The 20,781-nt window shown below is 44.0% G+C and overlaps 1 protein-coding gene across 2 annotated transcripts in view; it reads right to left on the bottom strand.

Annotated features, from left to right (window-relative positions):
• Positions 1–20,781, bottom strand: part of CEP89 (centrosomal protein 89) — a 104,336-nt gene that overhangs the window by 31,010 nt on the left and 52,545 nt on the right. For both annotated transcript variants that reach the window (XM_061594048.1, XM_061594049.1), the window contains 3 exons: positions 18,435–18,602; positions 16,890–17,031; positions 14,510–14,599 (listed from right to left, as the gene is read on the bottom strand). In XM_061594048.1, the coding sequence (XP_061450032.1) occupies positions 14,510–14,599; positions 16,890–17,031; positions 18,435–18,602 (400 nt within the window). The remainder of the gene's footprint in view (positions 1–14,509; positions 14,600–16,889; positions 17,032–18,434; positions 18,603–20,781) is intronic.

Here is a 20,781-nt window from a genome sequence, read left to right as displayed (position 1 = left end):
AATGCGCCCCTGAACTCTGATTATGCCTTTTGCTTGTCTCGAAGGAGTATACAGAGGTCTGTGTGAGAATGTGAACAAACTAGCCTATAGTACGAAGGTAAAATTTACATTAGGTGCTCTGCCCACTTTTGCCTCTGGACCTGCCTAGCACTGGCATGTGGCCCTCAGAAGGAAATGCAGCCCTCAGGCTGAAAACAGCTCCCTATCCCTGGTGTATATGCCACATTAAGAACACTAATGATTTGGGGGCACTATGACAAGAAAAGCATGTGAGGCAGCCATGATTGACTATAATAGAACTTCCCTCTTTAATTTAAAAATAAAAAGTTTAACCTGATTTCTCTGCTCTAGATGGCGTAAAGTACACCATACATTACAAAATAATAAAAGCCTGATAGTTCTGCAACAGATAATTTAATAAAACAGAGAAACTGAAACAACACAGGAGCAAGAGCTCAACATTGTGCTCAGCTGGGCTAACTACGCAGCAAGTTCTCTCGTGCTAGTAGGTGGAGAAGAACCAAAATTCCAAATGCATTTTAAGCATTCCAGAGGTTTGCAGCTGGTGCAGGCTGAATACCCATGTGGTTGCACAAAGGATCTGAGGAAGAACAATGTTTTGCATTCTATCTGGAAAAAGACAAGAAGGGATCATCTCATGTGGGGGGGACTCCAAAGTCTTGGGGCAAACTGTACCTTACAAATGATTGCCTCATTTCCTGTGCATCTGGCCAAAATGTACCATTGGTATCACCTGAAGGGTGATTTTCTTAGGTAGTCCGACATCACATGGGATATAGCGCCATCTAGCGTCCGAAGGCAAGAATGGATCGAAGTCAAGACCTGGGGCATCGAGCCCCTCCCACTCCAGTTCATTCGTGACGAGACCAAAGTGAGACATATCTGAAAGGACAGAAAAGGCCAACAGGCCTCACAGCAAGGAAAGAGTGTCCCAAAACATAACCCAAAGATCGCAAGCATATTAAACAGGTCCAAATTGGTCTTGACTTGGTAAAAAAGTTTAAATATTATAACACTGAAGAATAATAAGTGGTAAGGTAGCAAAAAAAACCCAATCCTCCGAAAAGGGAGTGCCGTGATGTCGGACTACCTAAGAAAATCACCCTTCAGGTGATACCAATGGTACATTTTCCTTAGGTAGTCCGACATCACGTGGGATGTACCAAAGCAGCCCCTAATAGGGAGGGACCGCCTCTTGGCTACTTAGCAGAGATAACCTGTTGTAAAACACGCCTCCCGAATGAGGCATCAGCAGAAGCGTAACGGTCTATCTTATAATGCCTTATGAAAGAATTTGGGGTAGACCATACAGCCGTTCTGCAAATCTCTGCTAGAGGAGCATTGGTTGCGAAGGCAGCCGTAGTGGCAGCTGACCTAGTGGAATGTGCCGTTATGTTACGAGGCACTGGCAGCTGAAGGGACTCATAGGCCAATGCAATACAGGCACGCAACCAACAAGATAACGTAGAGCTAGACACCTTTTGCCCCAGAGTACGTGGGTGAAAGGATACAAATAAGGGATCCGTTGACCGTATGTCCTGGGTGTGAGACAGGTAGGTCTTGAGGGCCCTCCGGACATCTAGCGAGTGCCAGGCCTTCTCGAGCGGATGAACAGGATCCGGACAGAACGAAGGCAAAACAATGTCTTGGTTACAGTGGAACGCCAAAATGACCTTGGGACGGAAGGAAGGATCTAGACGCAGTACCACTGAGTCCTTATGGAAAATACAGAGATGGCGGGCCGAGGACAGCGCCCCCAACTCTGAGATTCTTCTCGCCAGGGGGATCGCCACGAGGAACAGGACTTTGAAGGTCAAAAGACGTAAAGGCACAGATCGAAGGGGCTCAAAAGGAGGGCGCTGCAGGCCTTGCAGGACCTTCGATAAACTCCACGAAGGAAAGCGATGACAAACTGCTGGCGACAGTAGGACGGCCCCCTTCAAAAAATGCTTGACCAGTGGGTGTGAACCCATAGGAATATTAGGAGATGCGACGGAGAGAATAGATGAAATGGTGGTGGCGTAAGGTGTTAGGTTTCAGTCCCATCTTCAGGCCTCTATGTAAAAATTGCAGTAGATGTTGAACCTTGGCCTGAGATGGTAGAGCGTTTTGAGAGTCACACCAACTAGCGAAGGTAGACTAGGTGCTCTGGTAGACCCGAGAGGTCGACTGCTTTCGACACGCGAGAATTGTGTCCACAACTTCCTTACACAGTCCCCAATGAATCAAATGTCCGCATTCAAATGCCACGCTGTCAGATTGAGCCATTCGGGATCCAGATGCCAAATCGGGCCCTGAGATAGAAGATCTGGTCTGAGTGGCAACCTCCAAGACTCCGTCACTGAAAGGGAGAGCAGGTCGGAGAACCACGGGCGACGAGGCCAGTACGGTGCTATCAGGATCAGATGGGCCCTTTCGCGTCGCAGCTTCCTGATGGTCCTGCCCAATAGCGGTATCGGGGGAAAGCATATAGGAGGCCTGCTGGCCACTGAGTTAACAGTGCATCCATCGATTCCGCGTCGTTGTCCAGATACCTGGAGAAGTAGCGAGGTAGCTGGTAATTGTGACTGGATGCAAAAAGATCCACCGAGAGGCTGCCGAACCATCGTTGGAGAAGGCTGAACACCATGGGGTGTAGCTTCCATTCTCCCGGGATCACTTGTTGTCTGCTGAGCCAGTCGGCCGCAACGTTTAAAACACCTCGGAGATGTTCTGCTCTCAGTGAAAGTAGATGTATTTCGGCTCATTGGAAGAGTTGAGACGCTTCCGCCTGGAGGCACCGTGACCTGGTGCCCCCTTGTCTGTTCAGATGTGATTTCACACAAGTATTGTCCGTGCGAATCAATACGTGGTCCAGAAGGAACAAGGGTTGAAAATGCCAAAGAGCCAGATGGACCGCTCTTAGTTCCAGCCAGTTGATATTGTGACTTGCTTCCGTGTTGGACCACACTCCCTGAACATACTGGGAATTGCAATGGGCCCCCCATCCGGACGGACTGGCATCTGTGGTGAGTATGGTCCTGTCTGGTTCTCGGAACGGGGTTCCCAGTCTGAGATTTTTGGCCGTAGCCCACCAATGGAAAGAAGTCCGCAGAGATGGGTGCAGGTGGACCGTACGGTGGTTGGACATGGCAATGTCCTGTTGGAAAGGGAGTAGGGCCCACTGTAAGGGTCGAGTGTGGTGCCGAGCCCATGGCACGATGTGAATGGTCGAGACAAACATTCCCAGAGCCCTTGCCAGAAGCATTAAGTCCACTCTCGAACGACATGCGAGGTGTAGAGCCATCTCTGTGATGGCCGTAATACGATCTGGTGACAAAAAGATCATGGCCTGCGTGGTGTCTAGAATTGCACCCAAATGTTGCAATCTCTGAGTTGGTAGTAGTTGACTTTTGTCGTAGTTGACCAGCCAACCATGGGTGCGTAGAGGCGTAAGAGCAGAGTGAACATGAAAGAGGGCCAAATCTCTGGAACTCGCTCGAATCAACAGATCGTCCAAGTAAGGATAAATGTGGACTCCCTGGAGACGGAGATAAGCCACCAGGGTTAGCAGCACTTTGGTGAATACTCGCGGGGCCGACAAGAGACCGAAAGGCATTGCTCGATATTGGAAGTGATGGGGGCCGAAGGCAAATCGCAGGAAACGTCTGTGGGTTGGACAGATGGGCACATGAAGGTAAGCTTCTTTGAGATCTATGGAAGCCAGAAAATCCCCTTCGTGTAGCGCCTCTACAATTGACACCAGGGACTCCATCTTGAACAGTCGGTATTTCACGAAACGGTTGACAAATTTGAGATCTAGTACCGCCCTCCATGACTGATCTCGCTTGGGAACTGCAAATAGGAGGGAGTAAACCCCTTGTGCTCTCTCCTCCAGTGGTACAGGTTCTATTGCAGCTATGTCGAGAAGATGGGTTATGGCTTCCCGCATGATCCGGCACCTGTCTCGAACTCTGGGTAGAGTGGATGGAATGAACCTGTCTGGAAGGGTCAACCAAAATTCCAGTTCGTAACCATGGAGGAATAGATCTCTGACCCAAGCGACCTGTGTCAGACATAACCAGTGACTTGCAAACATTAGCAATCTGCCCCCCACAGGGAAAGCATCAGTATTGTCTTCGCTGATGAGCTCCCTTGCCATAAGTTGAAGTTGAGGCCCCTTGACTTCCCCTGTTCTGTGCTCTGGCTTGGAAACGTTGCCTGTTCCAGGATCCCCTGGAGGAGCGGAAACCAGAAGATTGAAAGTCGCGGCCTCGCCCTGCAGGCCGCGCTCCTCGAAAGGGCTGAAAGGAGCAATATGGGGTGAAACGTCTGAAAGCCCTATGATCCTCTCTCTTAGAAGTGGCCAATACTGGCCTTCGGCTGTCTTTAGGGTCTACCAAGACCGCCTTGAGGGCTTCGTCTCTGAAGAGTAAAGACCCAGAAAAGGGTGCTCTAGACAAGTTGCCCTTGGCCGTAGAATCAGCATCCCAGTGCCTGAGCCAAAGGGTACACCGAGCTACCACCTGTGAGGCTAGAGCTCGTGCTCCCAGCTCGGTGACATCCAGTGTGGCGTTGGCTACGAAGGCCGCTGTCTTGTGTAATTTTACCAGGCCCTTGCGGAGCTTGACAGGGTCTGGTTCGGGATCATCCAAGAGTTCGTCTAGCCACATCATAGCTGCTCTTGAAAATATGGAAGCTGAAGCAGACGCCTGAATAGTAAAGGCAGTAGCCTTGTGGTTTTTACGCAAGGCGTAGTCCATGCGGCGTTCAAAGGAGTCCTTTAGTTATGATTCCCCTTGCTTTGGAAGGAGTGAGCGCGAAACCAAACTGGAGACTGGCTCGTTGATGTCTGGAACAAGCAAGCGATTCATAAAGTCCAGGTCCAGTGCATAGAGCCTTTTGGCCATAATGGAAAAGCGGCGTGCCTGCAGAGGATGATCCAGCTCTTCCTTGGCCAGTTTGCCAATGGGGTCCGGCACAGGAAGGTAATGATCCAAAGATTTTGGAGACTTAAGAACTTTAGCCTCTTTCATGGGGGGGAGTGGTAGATTCGGGCTGTGTAGTTTGAAGGCCCAATGTGCCCAAAGCTCTGCGAGATAGCAGAAGAAAGTCAGCCGCATCAAATAGGCGATATGAGGTGTCCTCCTTGAAGTCTGCCTCGTCACTCCACTCATCCCCTTCCGCTTGAAGAGAATAATCTGGGTCCTCCAACCCAGGGATGCCACCTTCAATCCTGCCTCTAGCAACGTCAAATGGGTTGGGCGAGGGGAGCGGTACCACATCAGAACAGCTGTGCTGAGTCAATGGAGCTGTCTGGACTCTCGACTGATCTGAGAAGAGGCTTAGGATATCTTTCAACTGCATCAGGAATTCAGGAGACAACTGCAGTCCTGGTACAGAGGCAGGTAGTTGCCCTGATAGCGGACCAGCAGGCGGTTGTGTTTGTGGAGGAACAGCAACAGTGGGCTCACTGGTCTGGAGTGGCAGGCTGGATTGTGAGTGGCAGACCCCAGGCTGGTCAGGAAAACCCTCGAAGTCAGCCTCAGATGACCCAGCTGGAGAGTGAAAGAGTGCTGTCAAGTGCTCTTGGTTAGCAGCTTGAGAATGTGGCACAGAAATGTAACGTGTGTTTTTGGTGGCACTGAGGCGAGACAGGTGTTTAGTTTTAGCCACGGCCTTGGAGTGCAGCCTGGGCAGTTTTTGATTTGCAGACTTATGATGCGAGGACTTGCAGGGTCTTGTAGCCGCTGCTGAATGTGTATCTGAGTGTTGATCCGCCATTCTGAGCGCCCAGCAATGCTATATATATATATATATATATATATATATATATATATATATATATATATAAATACCAACACACGCACAGAGGTGGGGGGTGCGGTGCGGCAAGGGACTTTCACCAACACACGGTATATATAACACCAACACACGCACAGAGGTGGTGGGTGTGGTGTGGCGGAGTACCATCACCAACACACGCACAGAGGTGGGGGGTGCGGTGTGGCGTACAGTTCCAATATGCAGCTGTGGCGCAGATAATTTCAAGGTGCAGTCCGAATATGCAGTTGCTGTGCAGAGGCACTTGTTGTAAAAATAAGTCCTACAGGCACTTGGATAGCCTGACTAAATAACTGTATAAACAAGTGAAGGAGAACAGAAAGGGCGGGAAAAATGGGCAGATCAAAATGGCGCCCACGAAAAAGGGTGGGAATTTCAATCAAAATGGCGGCCAGGAAGAAGGCACAATAGCGGGTAGGCAAGGATTCTAGTGCTCCAGAAGGCCTATAACAGTCGCGGCAGGAGTCAGGCAGACAGATAGGGGAGGAGGAGCAAGAGACAGCTCGAAGCGCAGCAAGTGACGTGCTTTACAGTAAAGGCTGCGAACTGGTAAAAAAGAGCCGGGGGGGGTCCTCCCACGGCCACCTGAAGAGCCTCAAGGCAGAGAAATGCCAGCAGAGGAGCCGCGAAAGCGAGCTCCAACCGCTACTTGCTAAGGGAAGCAGCCACCTTTTGCCACAGCCCAATAGCAGCCCCTGCCGAAAAAACGGTTGTTAAAGGATCCGCAGCCACGGCTCCCTGCGAGGCAAAAAATAATAAAAAAGGCAGCAGCCGCCGAAAGCAGTTGTTAGAGGAGCCGCAGCTGCGGCTCCCGGCAAGGCAAAAAACAATTAAAAAGACGGCCGCTGCGTGAAAGTGGCGGCAAGGCAAAGCAAGGCCTGAAGAGAGAGCCGCATTCGCGGCTCTCAGAAAGGCTCGTCCAAAGGGAGAGGTGAGCCCAACAAAATCGGTCGTCGCCTGTGGAAGGGAGACCGATGGAGAAAAAACAGGGAAAAAACGGGCTGAAGAGAGAGAGCCGCAGCTGCGGCTCTCAGGGAAGGCTCGTCTCAGAGAGACGGGAGCCAAAAGGGGAAACGGCAGCCGACGGATTCCCCAACAAAGGGACTAAAAGGGGGAGGCAAAAATGAGTTAAAAATAAAATCCCCCCCCAAAAAATAACGTCCCAGATATATAAAAGAGAGGATGAGGGAGAGAGGAAACAAGAAGAAAAGTACAATCCCACACACTCCAACTTAGCTAGCTAGCAGATCCAAAAGCCTCGAACGAAGGAAGGCAAGAATGAACTGGAGTGGGAGGGGCTCGATGCCCCGTCTTGACTTCGATCCATTCTTGCCTTCAGACGCTAGATGGTGCTATATCCCACGTGATGTCGGACTACCTAAGGAAAATAGCTGTGGGGACTCGCATAGGGAGAGATGGTCTCTAAGCAGTCCATAGAAGACTAAATTTGGAGCTGGACGCACGCAGTGGAATATGGCATACACAAGTCACAAGAATTTAGCTTTATCCTATCAGAAATTGTACTTACATGGCTCAGTTTCAGAGGGACTGGATAATTTGCTAGAGTGTTAACAGCTTAGTATATACTTTTTCAACAGGGCTACAGCCTGTAGCTCTTTTATAGCCTACAGGAACATAGGAAGCTACCTTATGTCTGGCCAGAATATATGCCCACGTAGCCCAGCATTATCTACTCTGTTAGCAGCTCTCTAGGGTTTCAGGCAGAGAAAGGTCTTTTCCATCACCAGCTACTGAATGCAGGAACTGAACCTGGGACCTTCCGCTTGCAAAGCATGCGCAAAACCAATGTATAATTTTGTCTTACTGTCACAACCTGAGAGTAAGCCCCAATGAACATATTTAAAATGTGGCACAGGTGCAAGACTGTGTCCCTGAAAACTCGAGTTTTGTAAATCTGGAACCAGTCTCACCTTTCTGACACAAATACAGTAATACCTCCGTTAACAAATCCTCCAGGAAAGAAGCTCCTTTTAACAAAGTCTTTTTTGGGGTGTGGGGAACGTGTGTGTGTGGGGGGGGCACATACTCTGACATAGTCAGAATGTGGCTCCTTGTTTATTGAATTGCACCTGCTACAGGCAGCTCTCTCATGTGTGGCTGGAATGGAATTCTGCGCCTCTGCAGCAAAAAGTGCTTTGGGTGCCCTGGAAAAACCGGACCTCCTTGAGTGTAGGGGAGAATGGCGGGGGGAGAGGGAGAGAGACCTGGTTGTTTCATTTCAGAGATGCGTATTGTTAGTTTTGAATAAAACTTTTGCTGAAATATGTTGAACTGCTCTTCTTCTTTTTTGTGGTGTAGGAACCTCTCCCTATTCTTTCCGTGTTATTCCTACCTCTGGCAGAGCTTGGAAGTTACTTTTTTGAACTACAACGCCCATCAGCCCAATCCAGTGGCCATGCTGGCTGGGGCTGATGGGAGTTGTAGTTCAAAAAAGTAACTTTTCCAAGCTCTGACCTCTGGTACCTAAGTTTCTGTTAAAGAAGAAATATCCAGGAATGCATGTACTTTGCTAACTGAGATATTACTGTATCCCCTTCCTTTCCTTGTTGGACCTGATCATGGCTTAGTGTTACATCTGCAAAAATGTTTACCATGATTAGCACTATCTGGGATCCCTTAGCTTAAACAGAATTGGAAGCACAGTTGCAAATCTAGTTTAATAAAGAACTTAGTTGGCATTCGCACTGCTAAACCATTATTACAGCTGACAAGAGAAGGGCATGAAAACAACCATTCCTGATGCTGGCTTCCAAACTGCAAACTGTGATCAAAACAGAAGCTTGCTTGCATCCTGTTGCATCTATCAAATCAGCTGAGAAAGACCTCTTAATTATTCAGCTGTGCCACCTTCTTCGTGGATGTCTCATAGGAAGATGTGGATCTTCCTTTCCGTTGCTGAACACAAAACATTTTCTGGAAGAATCTCAGGGCTTTTATATTCAGTCTTGCTTTTTGGTGGCCTAATTTAAGTTCCCTCTTCTGTACGAGACATTACAATTGGACTCGATGGTCTTATAGGCCCCTTCCAACTCTACTATTCTATGATTACATCACAATGGTATGACATCACTAGTTTGCACATAATGCTGTACCAATGGAAGGGAACCTTCAGCCAGTGGGCCTAATTAGGCCCATCAGAGCTCCCAATTTAGCCAACAGTGTGGTCTGACTCAAACTAAGCCCATCTGTCCATCATGTAATGTCATGATGCCAGCCACAGGGTAGGTAATTCTACGGGACAAAATGAAAAGGAAGAATCAGGACTGCTCTCTAAATACGCTTCCAATGACTCCCTTCCAGCTACTCTTTTTGAATTTGGCCCCTTTTTCTGTTGTTCTGCAGTGATAGAAAAACACACCAAATTCAAAAAACGCTAAATTACAGCTGAAAAGGAAGAATCAGGAGTGCAGTCAGTGTGTGTGCTCCCAATTCTTCCTTTGCAGATGTAGCTTAAACAAGCTACATCTGCAAAGGAAGATTTGGGAGAGCACTTAAGAATGTGCTCCTGATTCTTCCTTTGAAGCTGTCACCTGATGTCAGGTGGACAACCTCATCCACTTGTCAATATAGCCCACAGGGCGTGGGGGTGTTCTGAATCTGGTCTACTGGCCAGATCCAATTCCCCAAATCTGCATTAAGCTAACCTATGGCTTAGTATGAACAAGCAAGTGTGCTGGGGCACAGTAAGAAAATTGCAGCCACTCTGCTCCTCCCCTGCTGCTACCATGCTACTGGGAGCTAAACCCAGTAGCATGGCAGCAGTTGAGCAGTACATCTGACGCTGGGCTTCGTAGTTTGTCTCCCACAAACAAACAGTAAGCCACAAACAAACCTTGGTTACAGCTCATGGTTTGTGTGAAGCGAGACAAACCACAGGCCCAGGTTGAGATGTAATGCTAAGTAAACCATGGCTTAGGTCTCAGTAGTGCAGCTGCAGAAGGAGTGGGGGGCAAGGTAGCTACAATTTTCTCACAGTACACCAGCATGCTTGCTCATTTGGATTACTATTACGTGTGAACCAGGTCACTGTATATTATTATTTAGGGAAACCGTCCTAACAGTATCAAGAGGTAAAGCTTTAAACATATTCCCTCTTTTATTTTAATGAAACAATTTAGAAAATTATAATAAGGGTCAAGCCTTTTATACTCGACATTATCCAGGAGCAAATTTATTTTGTTTGAGATAAGCAGCAGTTGGATAAGCAGTATCCTTAGGGCTGACTCAGGCTGGATATAGCAGACAAGTCTGCTGCAAAGAACTCCATAAAGTGTGATAGAGAAAAACGTGCCCCAAACAACCTGAGGACATCTGCTGTGGCACCACAAATGGCTGTAACTCCCTGGCACTAATCTACTACAATTTTGTAGATATGCGTATTCCCATTGTGCTTTACAGTTTTCATTGCAACAGACATTCAATTACTCATCTGCAGCAGATAGTGTTATTTGGCCCTCAGTTACCAGGATTTGCCCATTGTACATGCACACAGTACTGTACAAGTGGATTGGGCTGTTTGCTATTTTTCTCTAAATTAAATACTTAACTGAAGAACCTTAGAAGTTCAAACAGTTCATCCATATTTATGAAGGATTTAAGTATTTTGATTAGTGGAAAGTTACACTCAGCTAGCATTTTTCTTCTAAGACTTGAGAGAGAGAGAGAAACAAAAGTAGCCCAACTGCCAATTTAACTCCAGGACTCCTGCTTTTAATCAAATATTTATCTTAAGGCTAGATGGAAGAAAGAGAATGCAAAACAAGCTTGTGAAACTGAAAGGGCAAAACCGTCCCAGTGTGCTGTAATTTAATGCTAAAAGGCTATGATGTTTATCACTATAGGAATTGCTGCAGAAAAATTAAACTGACATTCTTTTACAACATCTAAAATGCAAATCAAATGTTATAGCTCTAATATGAAAATATGTAATTGTTATTGCAATACCACTTACAAGCTTGTACTGAAAATATAGGGTTGCATTCAATGCTAGTCCTCAGAGTAAACCCAGTGAAATTAATGGAGATGGTAACTCAGGTCCATTAATTTTAATGGATCTACTCTGAGTAGTACTTGGATACAACCCATAGCTTTATATCTACACTTATGATTTTTTTAAAGAAACGTGTAAAGGATTCAGAAACACACTCTAAACACGTTTTCAAAGTAGACCTATTGGCAAATACACAAATGCACACAGAACAGCAAGTATGCCAATAATTTAATACAAGAATAATTGCTAATTAATCTGGGCAAACTGGAAATTCTAAAGAGAACTTCAACCAAGCAGGTCATAGGTCATGCTAAAAGGCTGTCACAAAACTGATATCTCTGGCTCAAATTATACCAGTTTGGTTTAGTCTATTTTTGTAGTTTAGTAACTTGTGTGCCATCACATAGTGCTATACTTGCTGTTATATAAGGGGATGGGGGAAGATTCACAGCTCTATCTTTTGTGTCAATTCAGCACTGGTTAGGTCTCATCTTGAATACTGCATCCAGTTCTGGTCTCTGCACTTCAAAACGGATGCAGACAATCTGGAACAGGTTCAGAAGAGGGCAACAAGAATGATCAGGGGACTGGAAACAAAGCCCTATCAGGAGAGACTGAAAGAACTGGGCATGTTTAGCCTGGAACAGAGAAGACTGAGGGGAGATATGATAGCACTCTTCAAGTACATGAAAGGTTGTCACACAGAGGAGGGCCGGGATCTCTTCTTGATCGTTCCAGAGTGCAGGACACTGAATAATGGCCTCAAGTTGCAGGAAGCCAGATTTCGACTGGGCATCAGGAAAAATGTCCTAACTGTTAGAGCCATATGACAATGGAACCAATTACCTAGAGAGGCAGTGGGCTCTCCAACACTGGAGGCATTCAAGAGGCAGCTGGACAGTCATCTGTCGGGAATGCTTTGATTTGGATTCCTGCACTGCGCAGGGAGTTGGACTTGATGGCCTTATAGGCCCCTTCCAACTCTACTATTCTATGATTCTATAAGATAGCTGTATGCACATGTGCATGCAGATACAAATCATCATGTGTACCCAACCAACATGAAACAATCCTTCGTATCTCTACATAGGATAAACACAACAAGATGGGAATACGCATTTACATACACTATCCAGTGATCAGAGAGGTGATTATCACCCCATATCAAAGACAAATCATTTCCTGAAATATGGACTGGCTGTAACTGACTGTTTGCAAGGGTGGGGGATTGCTTAGGTTACTGCAGCCCTACGTGGAACCTGATGGATTCCTGAATGCTCTGAGGAATTTTCCAGACAGCATGACCGGTGCTCCTGTCAAGTTCAAGTCTCACTGTGGAATGGTTAGATGGAGAGGGTCATTGACATAATTGCTCCTAAGCGTCTTCTCCAACCATGAGAAGTTCCAGAGGCTCCTTGGTTTTCTGAGGACCTCTCGGACTTGATGAGAGAAACTGGGGGAATGTGAACCTGTTGGTTCTTGACTTCTCAGCAGCTTTAGATACCATTAACTATGATGCCCTTCCGGGACAACCCAGGGAGTTGGACATTGGAGGCAATGAATCACAACAGCTCCTACCTGCATGATTATTACCAGAAAGTAGTGCTAGGGGGCTGTTGCTCAACTCCATGGCTTTTGGGCTGTGGGGTCCCCACAGGGGTCCATTCTGTCCCCTAAGCTATTCAACATCTATATGAAACCACTGGGAGTGTCATTCAGGGATCTGGAACACAATGTTACCCGTATGTTAGCAACATGCAGCTCTATCTCTCTCCTCTATCCCAATCAGGAGAAGCTGTTGGTCTGGAAGCAGTGGTGAATCCTGACAAGACCCAGATGTTGTGGGTGTGGTTCCTGTGTTTGGGAATTAGGTGGAGAACATATTCTGGGGGTTGCACTCATTCTGAAAGAACAGGTTCAGTCTGGGAGTATCCACGGATTCCAACCTGTCACTGAAGTCTCAAATGGGTCATGTGTCTAAGACAGCTTATGCCCACCTTAGGCTAGTTTGCCTACTACGGTTGTTTCTGGACCAGGATAGTGTGGCCTCAGTTGTTCATGCTCTAGTGATCTCCTGCCTGGACTACTGCATTGCACTCTACATGTGGTTGCTCCTGAAGATTGTTTGGAAGCTGCAGCTAGTTCAGAATGCAACTGCTAAGTTGATTAGGGCAGCCCAATGGAACCATGTGTCACCAGTCCTGAAAATGCTGTACCAGCTGCCAGTGCCCTTCCAGACACAGTTCAAGGTGTGAGTATCAGTGTACGAGTCCTAAGCTGCTTGAGACACAAGTACTTAAAACATCACCTACTCCAGTATCAACCATCAATGCTGCCCAGTTGCTGCTGAGCTGTGACAGGGCCTTCTTGATAGTGGTCTCCCGTTTATGGAATGCCCTCTCTAGTGAGTTGCTGTCTCCCTCCATGATTAAATTTAGGAGGAATTTTAAAACATTCCTATTCACCCAGGCATTTGATGGGTAAAATATACTGTTCTTAGCAAAGTTGAAATGATTAACTGAGAGGATATTTGATTGTTTTTAACATGTTTTCATATGTTTTAAATTTAAAAACAAACAAACCTTTGCATTGTTTTGCTATTTTATTGTTTGCCACCCTCGGCTCTTTTGGGAAGAAGGGCAGGATAGCAATTTAACGATAAATACATATTGCACATACAAGGTCAATCCAAGCAGCTCCCTGTATGTGGCTTTAGTTGTACACAACACATGTAACATGCCTTTTGATTAGAATCTCTACTTTCACCTTCACAAAAATTCTGTGAAGTAGATGAACATGGATGACAGATGGAGACATTCATGACATAGTTTTAGGGGTGAAGGAAATTTTCATTTTCCCCAGAAAACGAATGCTGAGAATAAATTTGCAAGCAAAATAGGTACCTTGGATTAAATCAGATTTTATTAATTCTTACAATGATCATATGAAAATCTGTCATTATTCTTCCCATTCTGTCAATGGTAAAACAAAGAAAAGAACTGGTTCCATCCCACTGCAGAATCTCTATATGGAAGATGAAAACCCATCTGAGTGAAGACTTTTCTCTCTAACAAAAACTCACTTTATGCAATGCCCCTTTCTCAGGTGTTAAAGAGGGTGGGGGCGGAGAGAGGTTAAAATATTGTTGGAGGGGAATAATGCTTCCTGGTCCCACAATGTCATAAATGACATGCTCAATAAAAAACAGGTCCTAAGATCCCCTCATAAATCGATCTACCTGAGTTATAAAGCTAAAGAGGTCTTTTACTTCTGTAGTTGTTCTAGGTAAACACTCCAGATCCCCACAGTTGTTATAGGCTATAAAACAAGGAAGCTCCATTTCACATCCCTGTTTACTGCAGAACTTTAGGAAAAAGACCAATAGAACAAGGGCAGGAATATCCAGTAAAAGCACAAATGAAAAAAAAAACCATTCTCATAGCACTTTACAGCATTATAGTTCAGACACATTTTCCCAGTGCATCCTGTTACTGCAGAAATGTACTGCATGTATCAGCCAAAAGCTGTATGAAATAAGTGAATATTAGAGTTTTTTTTAAAAAACACGTATTTGTGACAGCACTTCTAAAAATAAATGCCATATACAAACTGAAGTATTGTAATGTACCATATATATTTACAAACTTTACTTACCTTTACTTTCTCTTCTAACCTTCCTAGACGCACATTTCCTTCTATTATTTTGTTGAGAACCCCATTCTTCTCTTTTTCCAAAGAACTGGTCTAGAAAAAAAGGGGGGAATAAGGTAAATTTGCAAAAGATTTTGCTATTCTGAAATTTATCCTACTGATTTATTTATATATTTATTATTTACAGACTGCCCTTTAACCCATAGGAACCCAGGGAAATGAGCACACAACAGAATAATAAAACAATTAATTTAAACATAATTACATCACATCACATTAAAATAATTCAGCAGCAACAGTCAGAATAACCATGCCACTCACAGACCTCCCGCAAACATCTGTGTGTCTTTCCCATCACTTGTTATCAGAGATCCTTTTACCAGGAACTGAATCTGCAATGGGCATGCAAAGCATATGCTTTACCACAGAGCTATGGTCCTTCCCTATTACTGCACTCAATCTGAAAAGATCATTCAGGAGACTTGTGAATTCAAGATGTTTTGAATGTATCAGACTAACTAGTAGAAATTATAGAAATCATATGAAACCCACATGTAGGAAAAATGCATTAGAGAATAAATACTTTCATCAGTTATGAAACACTCCCCCTCAAAAAATGTTGACTAATTTTCCAAACTCAACCACTTTAGCAATAGATTTCAATCATAGCAATTCTGTGGACAACAATGCAAAGCAATAGTCTACGGATCTCTCATTATTGTTAAATGAATTAATGAAAATGCTCTACACCCAGTTCACTGGTTTCAAAAGAATCATTTGTTTATCATGCTGAGGGTAGGCTAAATGCCAGTGAACTGTTTTTAACTGCACTTTGTGCCAAGGTCTGCTGTACTATTTTAACCTTGCATAAAACCTATGAAACGAATGAATAATAAAAATGGCAAACTGAGAAAAACAGGACAGGAAGCACAGAAGCATCCCATTCCCTGACTCTGCTCCTATAACAAATCCTCTAATGAATGGGACTAAATATAAAAGATAGTTTCAAAAATAAAGGATTGTTTTACACAAACTGGTGGAGCGGACCAAACCATTAACTGCTGCAGTTTGCATTCCTCTCCTTGTTTCTCCCTCGCCAATAATCTTTTAAAAATATAATTCTCTGTCTAAGATTGTGAATTCATAGTCAGGGTCTGTTTGTAAAGCATTTTGTTGTAGGCTGTAAGATCCAAGCAGGGGTACCAAACTACTCCATGCCAGAAGTGCTACTTTATTTTCAATGGTATCAGTATGCCGCCACCGCCACCCCCCGCCCAGGGAAACAACCTTTGTTCGAAAAGCCTGCATCATTTATACTAGATCAACAATGTTCAACAGGCCTCAGTTTACAAATCACATTATAGTGTGTTTATATCCTTTCTGGCTTCCTTGGAAATGGTGCATGCAAAGAAGATGTTCTACCACAGAGCTACAGCCTTCCATCAAATTTCATTCTGACATTTCAGTCATCAGGGTAGGCAACACATTAAATCATTTTACACCTTTCCTGGCCTCTTTGGAAAAAAAGGGTGGGGGTCAAGTGGTTGTTCAAATCTAGACTAGCTCCTTTTAACATGAAGATAATTTGCTTCCTGATTGGCAGAGTAATCCAAACCCCCTGTGCACTGTGCCAGGGGTGATCTGGATTGGGCTGAGGTATCCCTCCATCCAGTCCTCCTGGCCTTTGCAGGCCTCCCACCTGTGGAGTGATCCCTCTTTCACCCGCTGAACAATCAGGCAAGCAGAAATGCCATTGGCAGAACCAGCAGAGGCCAGCCTAAGACGGGATATTTGGGAAGTAAGGGACTGAGCCAGCCCAGGATGCTTTCATACTTCTGTCATATGATGGCTGGTGCAGCAATCTGACTGCCTCATCCACTTTCTATCCCGACTGGCATGCTCAGTAGATCTGTGGACATGGCCCCACTACACCATTAAGCTCTACTGGACATCGGCTGTTCTTAGGATTGCTCCCCAAATCTAAAAATTCACGCCTGAAATGTCTGTGATCTGTACTCCAGTAACATTCATTAATGTTATTCTTAAACTGGAGCATGACTAATAATCAGAGTTTGGCACCTGCCATTTTCAGGAGAATGGTATGTAATTCATGTTAACACAAAACTCAAACAATCAAGTCAGCTGTAATTCTTAGACATGCAACCCCAAAATATAGACTTTTACTTAGAAACAAGTCCTACTGATCTCAATGGTACTTGCTTTCAGATTTAAATCTGCATAGGATTACACCAACAGGTATCTTTCAGACATGGTCTTTAGTGTTCAAAACACTGTCCCATTCATGATATAAACAGGGGTTTGAATCCTTAATAGTAATTTTGTTGAACCATGTATAGGTAACAGTTTTTTTAAAAAAAATTACCAAGTTTAAAAGACGGTCACGTTCTTGAGTTATATTTTCTGCCAAGTTGATCAGGTTTGCTAGATACTGGCGTGCTGTCATCTCCTGTTCCATTGCTTCTTCCAGCTGCTGTTGCAGAATACTTATTTTCTTCTGTGACCGTCTATAAGTTATTTTGGAAGGCAGAAAGAGCTCTTAGGAAGCAATTTAGGATCATAAATATTGTAGTTCAACTCTGGTGCAATTCAACACCCTCTATGACTTCAGTTGAATTATACCATCTTAAGCAATCACTTAAAATGCCTCCAATTATATTTTTTAATATATTTAACCTAATAGGTTACACCACTTACAGAAAATCTACATTACAATTACATATGACTACTATTATTTCAGTAGCTCTACGTGCCAGATCTTGATTCCCTGTAGATGATCTATCTAGTACATAGAGGTACTGAATAAACAATTGTGTGTAATAAATCCATGAGTTATAGCTGAGACTATATGCAACAATCTGGGCAATACCCATGGGGGTCTGGCCCCTTCAGGGATATTCTAGGCCCATTCTTTGAAATTTTAGCTTTCATAAAGAACTGTCCCTTTATTTCTAAAAATGTTAAGGAAAACCATGGACATATGGATTCTATCCAATGGCTCACTAAGAAGAAAACTAACTTTTTGCACTAGTGCAGATTAACACTAGCACAACAGGATTTCCTCATGTGTCCTGTACCATCCCAAATCTGTTCTGGAGGCTTGGAGAAACCCCTAGAACAGATTTAGGGGGCACACAGGGGAAGGAGAGGGGAAGATTGTTCTGTCGCACAAGTAGAAATCCTTGTGCTGACAGAATCTTAGCCTTAGCACTATGTTGAATGCAGCCCCTTGTTTCTGCTTCCCAATGATCTGGCCAATGAGTTAAGAGGCACCAGGATAACTGACAAGTACTAGATACTTATTTGTAAATTTTATAAACTTTACAATTACAAAAATGTAAACATATATGGTTAAATATATTTTGATTGTGGCTGGTCAGCATTGCTTCCTCTCCCTATACCCCCTACCTCTCATCCCTCACACTTTGCGCTTCTGCCACTTTACACCAGACATTTTACTATGGGACCAGCAGTAAGTCAGGAGAGAAGCTTTTAACACACACTGAAAAGGAATATAATCACTTTGTACAGAAAAAACAAACCAAAAGAGTCCTAGAGCTGATTTCAGAGTAGGCAAAAATAATTGCTACTCCTGCAGTTATATGGGAAAGATAAGCATCTCACAAGTTTTAGCAGTGTGCAAATATTAAAATACTATCCTGCATGATATTTGAAATCAGCTCAGTATGATGCTATTTTCACACTTTCTTCTTAATTATGAGGACTAGAAATCTATTTATTTAAAACACAAGCTGAGATTTCTCTTATTTAAACACACACTGCTCATCTATACAAAATTTCAGTTGTCCAATGCAGCCCAATAATTTGGTTTTTGCACAACTAGGTTACAAATTCTTACGTATGGGAGGAAAAAAATAACCAAAAGGAACAAGCCAGAAGATAGGCAAACCTCTTTGTCTGCTGTGCCATTTCCAGCTCAGCTTCTAGAACCTTGTTTTCAGCTGCCAGGTCATTTTTCTCTATAAGGATGCGCTTTTTTTCTCCCTGCACAGTTGCTAGCTTTCCCATTAACTGCTGTGACTCTGTCTCTCTCTTTTCCTGTTCCTGTTGCAACTGACTACAGAGAAGAATAATGAAAAACAGGCATCAAATAAAAGTACTATTTCCTTTTTTAGAAATAAACAATTAGAATTCACAAAATGGTTACTGGAAAAGCTCAATTATAACAAATTATTCAGTGAAAAGATTCTCCTCCATTCTAAACAGCATCAAACCTCCTTCATGTGGTATGAAGAACTGTGCACTAAGCTTTGACTACAACCCAAACAGGCTTCAAACAAACAAAGGCCAAACTAAACACGACATTAAATGCACCTTTGTATTTAGCCCAGGTTTTTATAAGTATAAGTACCATCAGATGGGGGAGGGGTGGCTGATAATTATCAGAACCGCAGTAGGTATGGAGAAGGAATTTAACTCTTTCCCCTATTGCACCTATGGGAGGTTCTCCCAATGCAAACAGCATCTTTGTGGGGGCCCTTGGGATTCCAGTAAGAAAAGAAAAAGATCTCCCTCCCTTCCACACCTTATGAGATCCTGGTAATTATCAACTCCTGCTCCTTTGATGCTATTTACATATTTTTAAACCTGTACAGTAAATGCAAAGATATATTTAATTTCACATCTAGTTTGGCCCTAAGCTGCAGTCCTACACCCACTTACCTGGGAGTAAGCCCCACTGAACACAATGGGACTTACTTCTAAGTGGGCATGCCTAGGATTGTGCTGTAATTTGGACACGTACACCCAAGAATCTCTGCTGCTTTATCCATGATACCCCCAGGTTGGTGAGGGTCATCTTAGTGTTATCGGCCCTGTCTTGTGGAATGCTATTACAATAGAGATTCAGCAGGCGTCTTCTGCATTAATTTTAAATGTTTGCTGAAATCTTTTCTATGCTGTCAAGCTTATACAGACAACTGAAGAAAACAAAGTTTTCGTTATAGTTAGCCAGCGATTCCTGGAGATGTCTGATTTGGTCACAGTGACACTTGCCTTAGTCACATTCTGTTTGGATTATTGTAGCACACTCTATGTGGGACTGCCTTTGAAGAATGTTTTGAAACTTCAGCTGGTCCAAAGAGCTGTAGCTAGATTGTTAACTGGGGCTGGTTAAAGGGAGCACATGACTTACAACAGCTCCACTGGCTACTGGGTGGTTTCCGAGGTCAATTAAAAATGCCGGTTATGACCTATAAAGCCCTATACGGCTTGGATCCAGGCTATCTGAAGAGCCATATTTTCCCATATGAGCCCATCCAAGCCCTGAGATCATCAGGGGAGGCCCTTCTCTCTGTCCTGCCACCATCACAGGGACATCTGGTGGAAACACAGGAAAGAGCCTTCTTGGTGGCTGCCCCAAGGCTCTGGAACTCCCTTCCTAGGGAAGTTAGACTGGCTCCCTCCCTGCTGTTCTTCTGTCAGCAGGTAACGAAGACTTTCCTGTTCCGACAGGTTTTTGGGAACTGACTGCAGGGCTATTAAATATGGTTCTGTTTTTACTGATGATTTTGTGCTTTTTTAATTGCTATCTTAACTGGTTTCAATTTTATAGTTAATTTAATTACATTTTAATTAACTTCTGTATGTTTTATTTATAAGTTTTTAACGGCATTTGTTTTCATTTTTGTAAGCCACCTTGAGTCCCAGTCTCGGGAAAAGGTGGGATATACATGAATAATATAATAATATACACACACACATATATTTGTTGTACACCGTGCTGTGATATTTTTTAATGACACTGCTATATAGAAATATTTTTTATAAATAAATAACCATTTCTTTACACTACCATTTTAAACAGAACATGCAAAAGAGGGTCACCATCTTTGTAGTTGTAGCGTGCTCATTTTACAAAGGTACTGTGAACTGCATGCAAAACTGCATGCATGAAGGCGTGACAGTATAGGGGAAATGCTAGCTGCAGTAGGCTATGCACAGGGACTGCAACCAAGGATAATAGAAGGAAGACCCAATACTGGAATCTGAATTTCCCTCTTCTCTCTGCAAATGTGCAGTATTTGCACCAATGCCTTGTTCTAGAACAAAGGGCAGACTACACATTTATCTAGACACCCAAACACGATATAAACATTTATATGTTTAATTGCATGGCTTTGGACACAATTACTTCAACAAAATGTCTCTAAAGTTATTCTGTTAGCTCAGAGAAAAAAGTAACTTTATCTAAAATACACAAAAATAAAACGCAATGATCCAAAACATTTTATAGA

This window comes from Rhineura floridana, chromosome 13 (assembly GCF_030035675.1).
Source record: "Rhineura floridana isolate rRhiFlo1 chromosome 13, rRhiFlo1.hap2, whole genome shotgun sequence".
Lineage (NCBI taxonomy): Eukaryota > Metazoa > Chordata > Lepidosauria > Squamata > Rhineuridae > Rhineura > Rhineura floridana.
The sequence above is the reverse complement of the archived record's forward strand: the minus strand, read 5'-3'. Positions and strand labels throughout refer to the sequence as shown.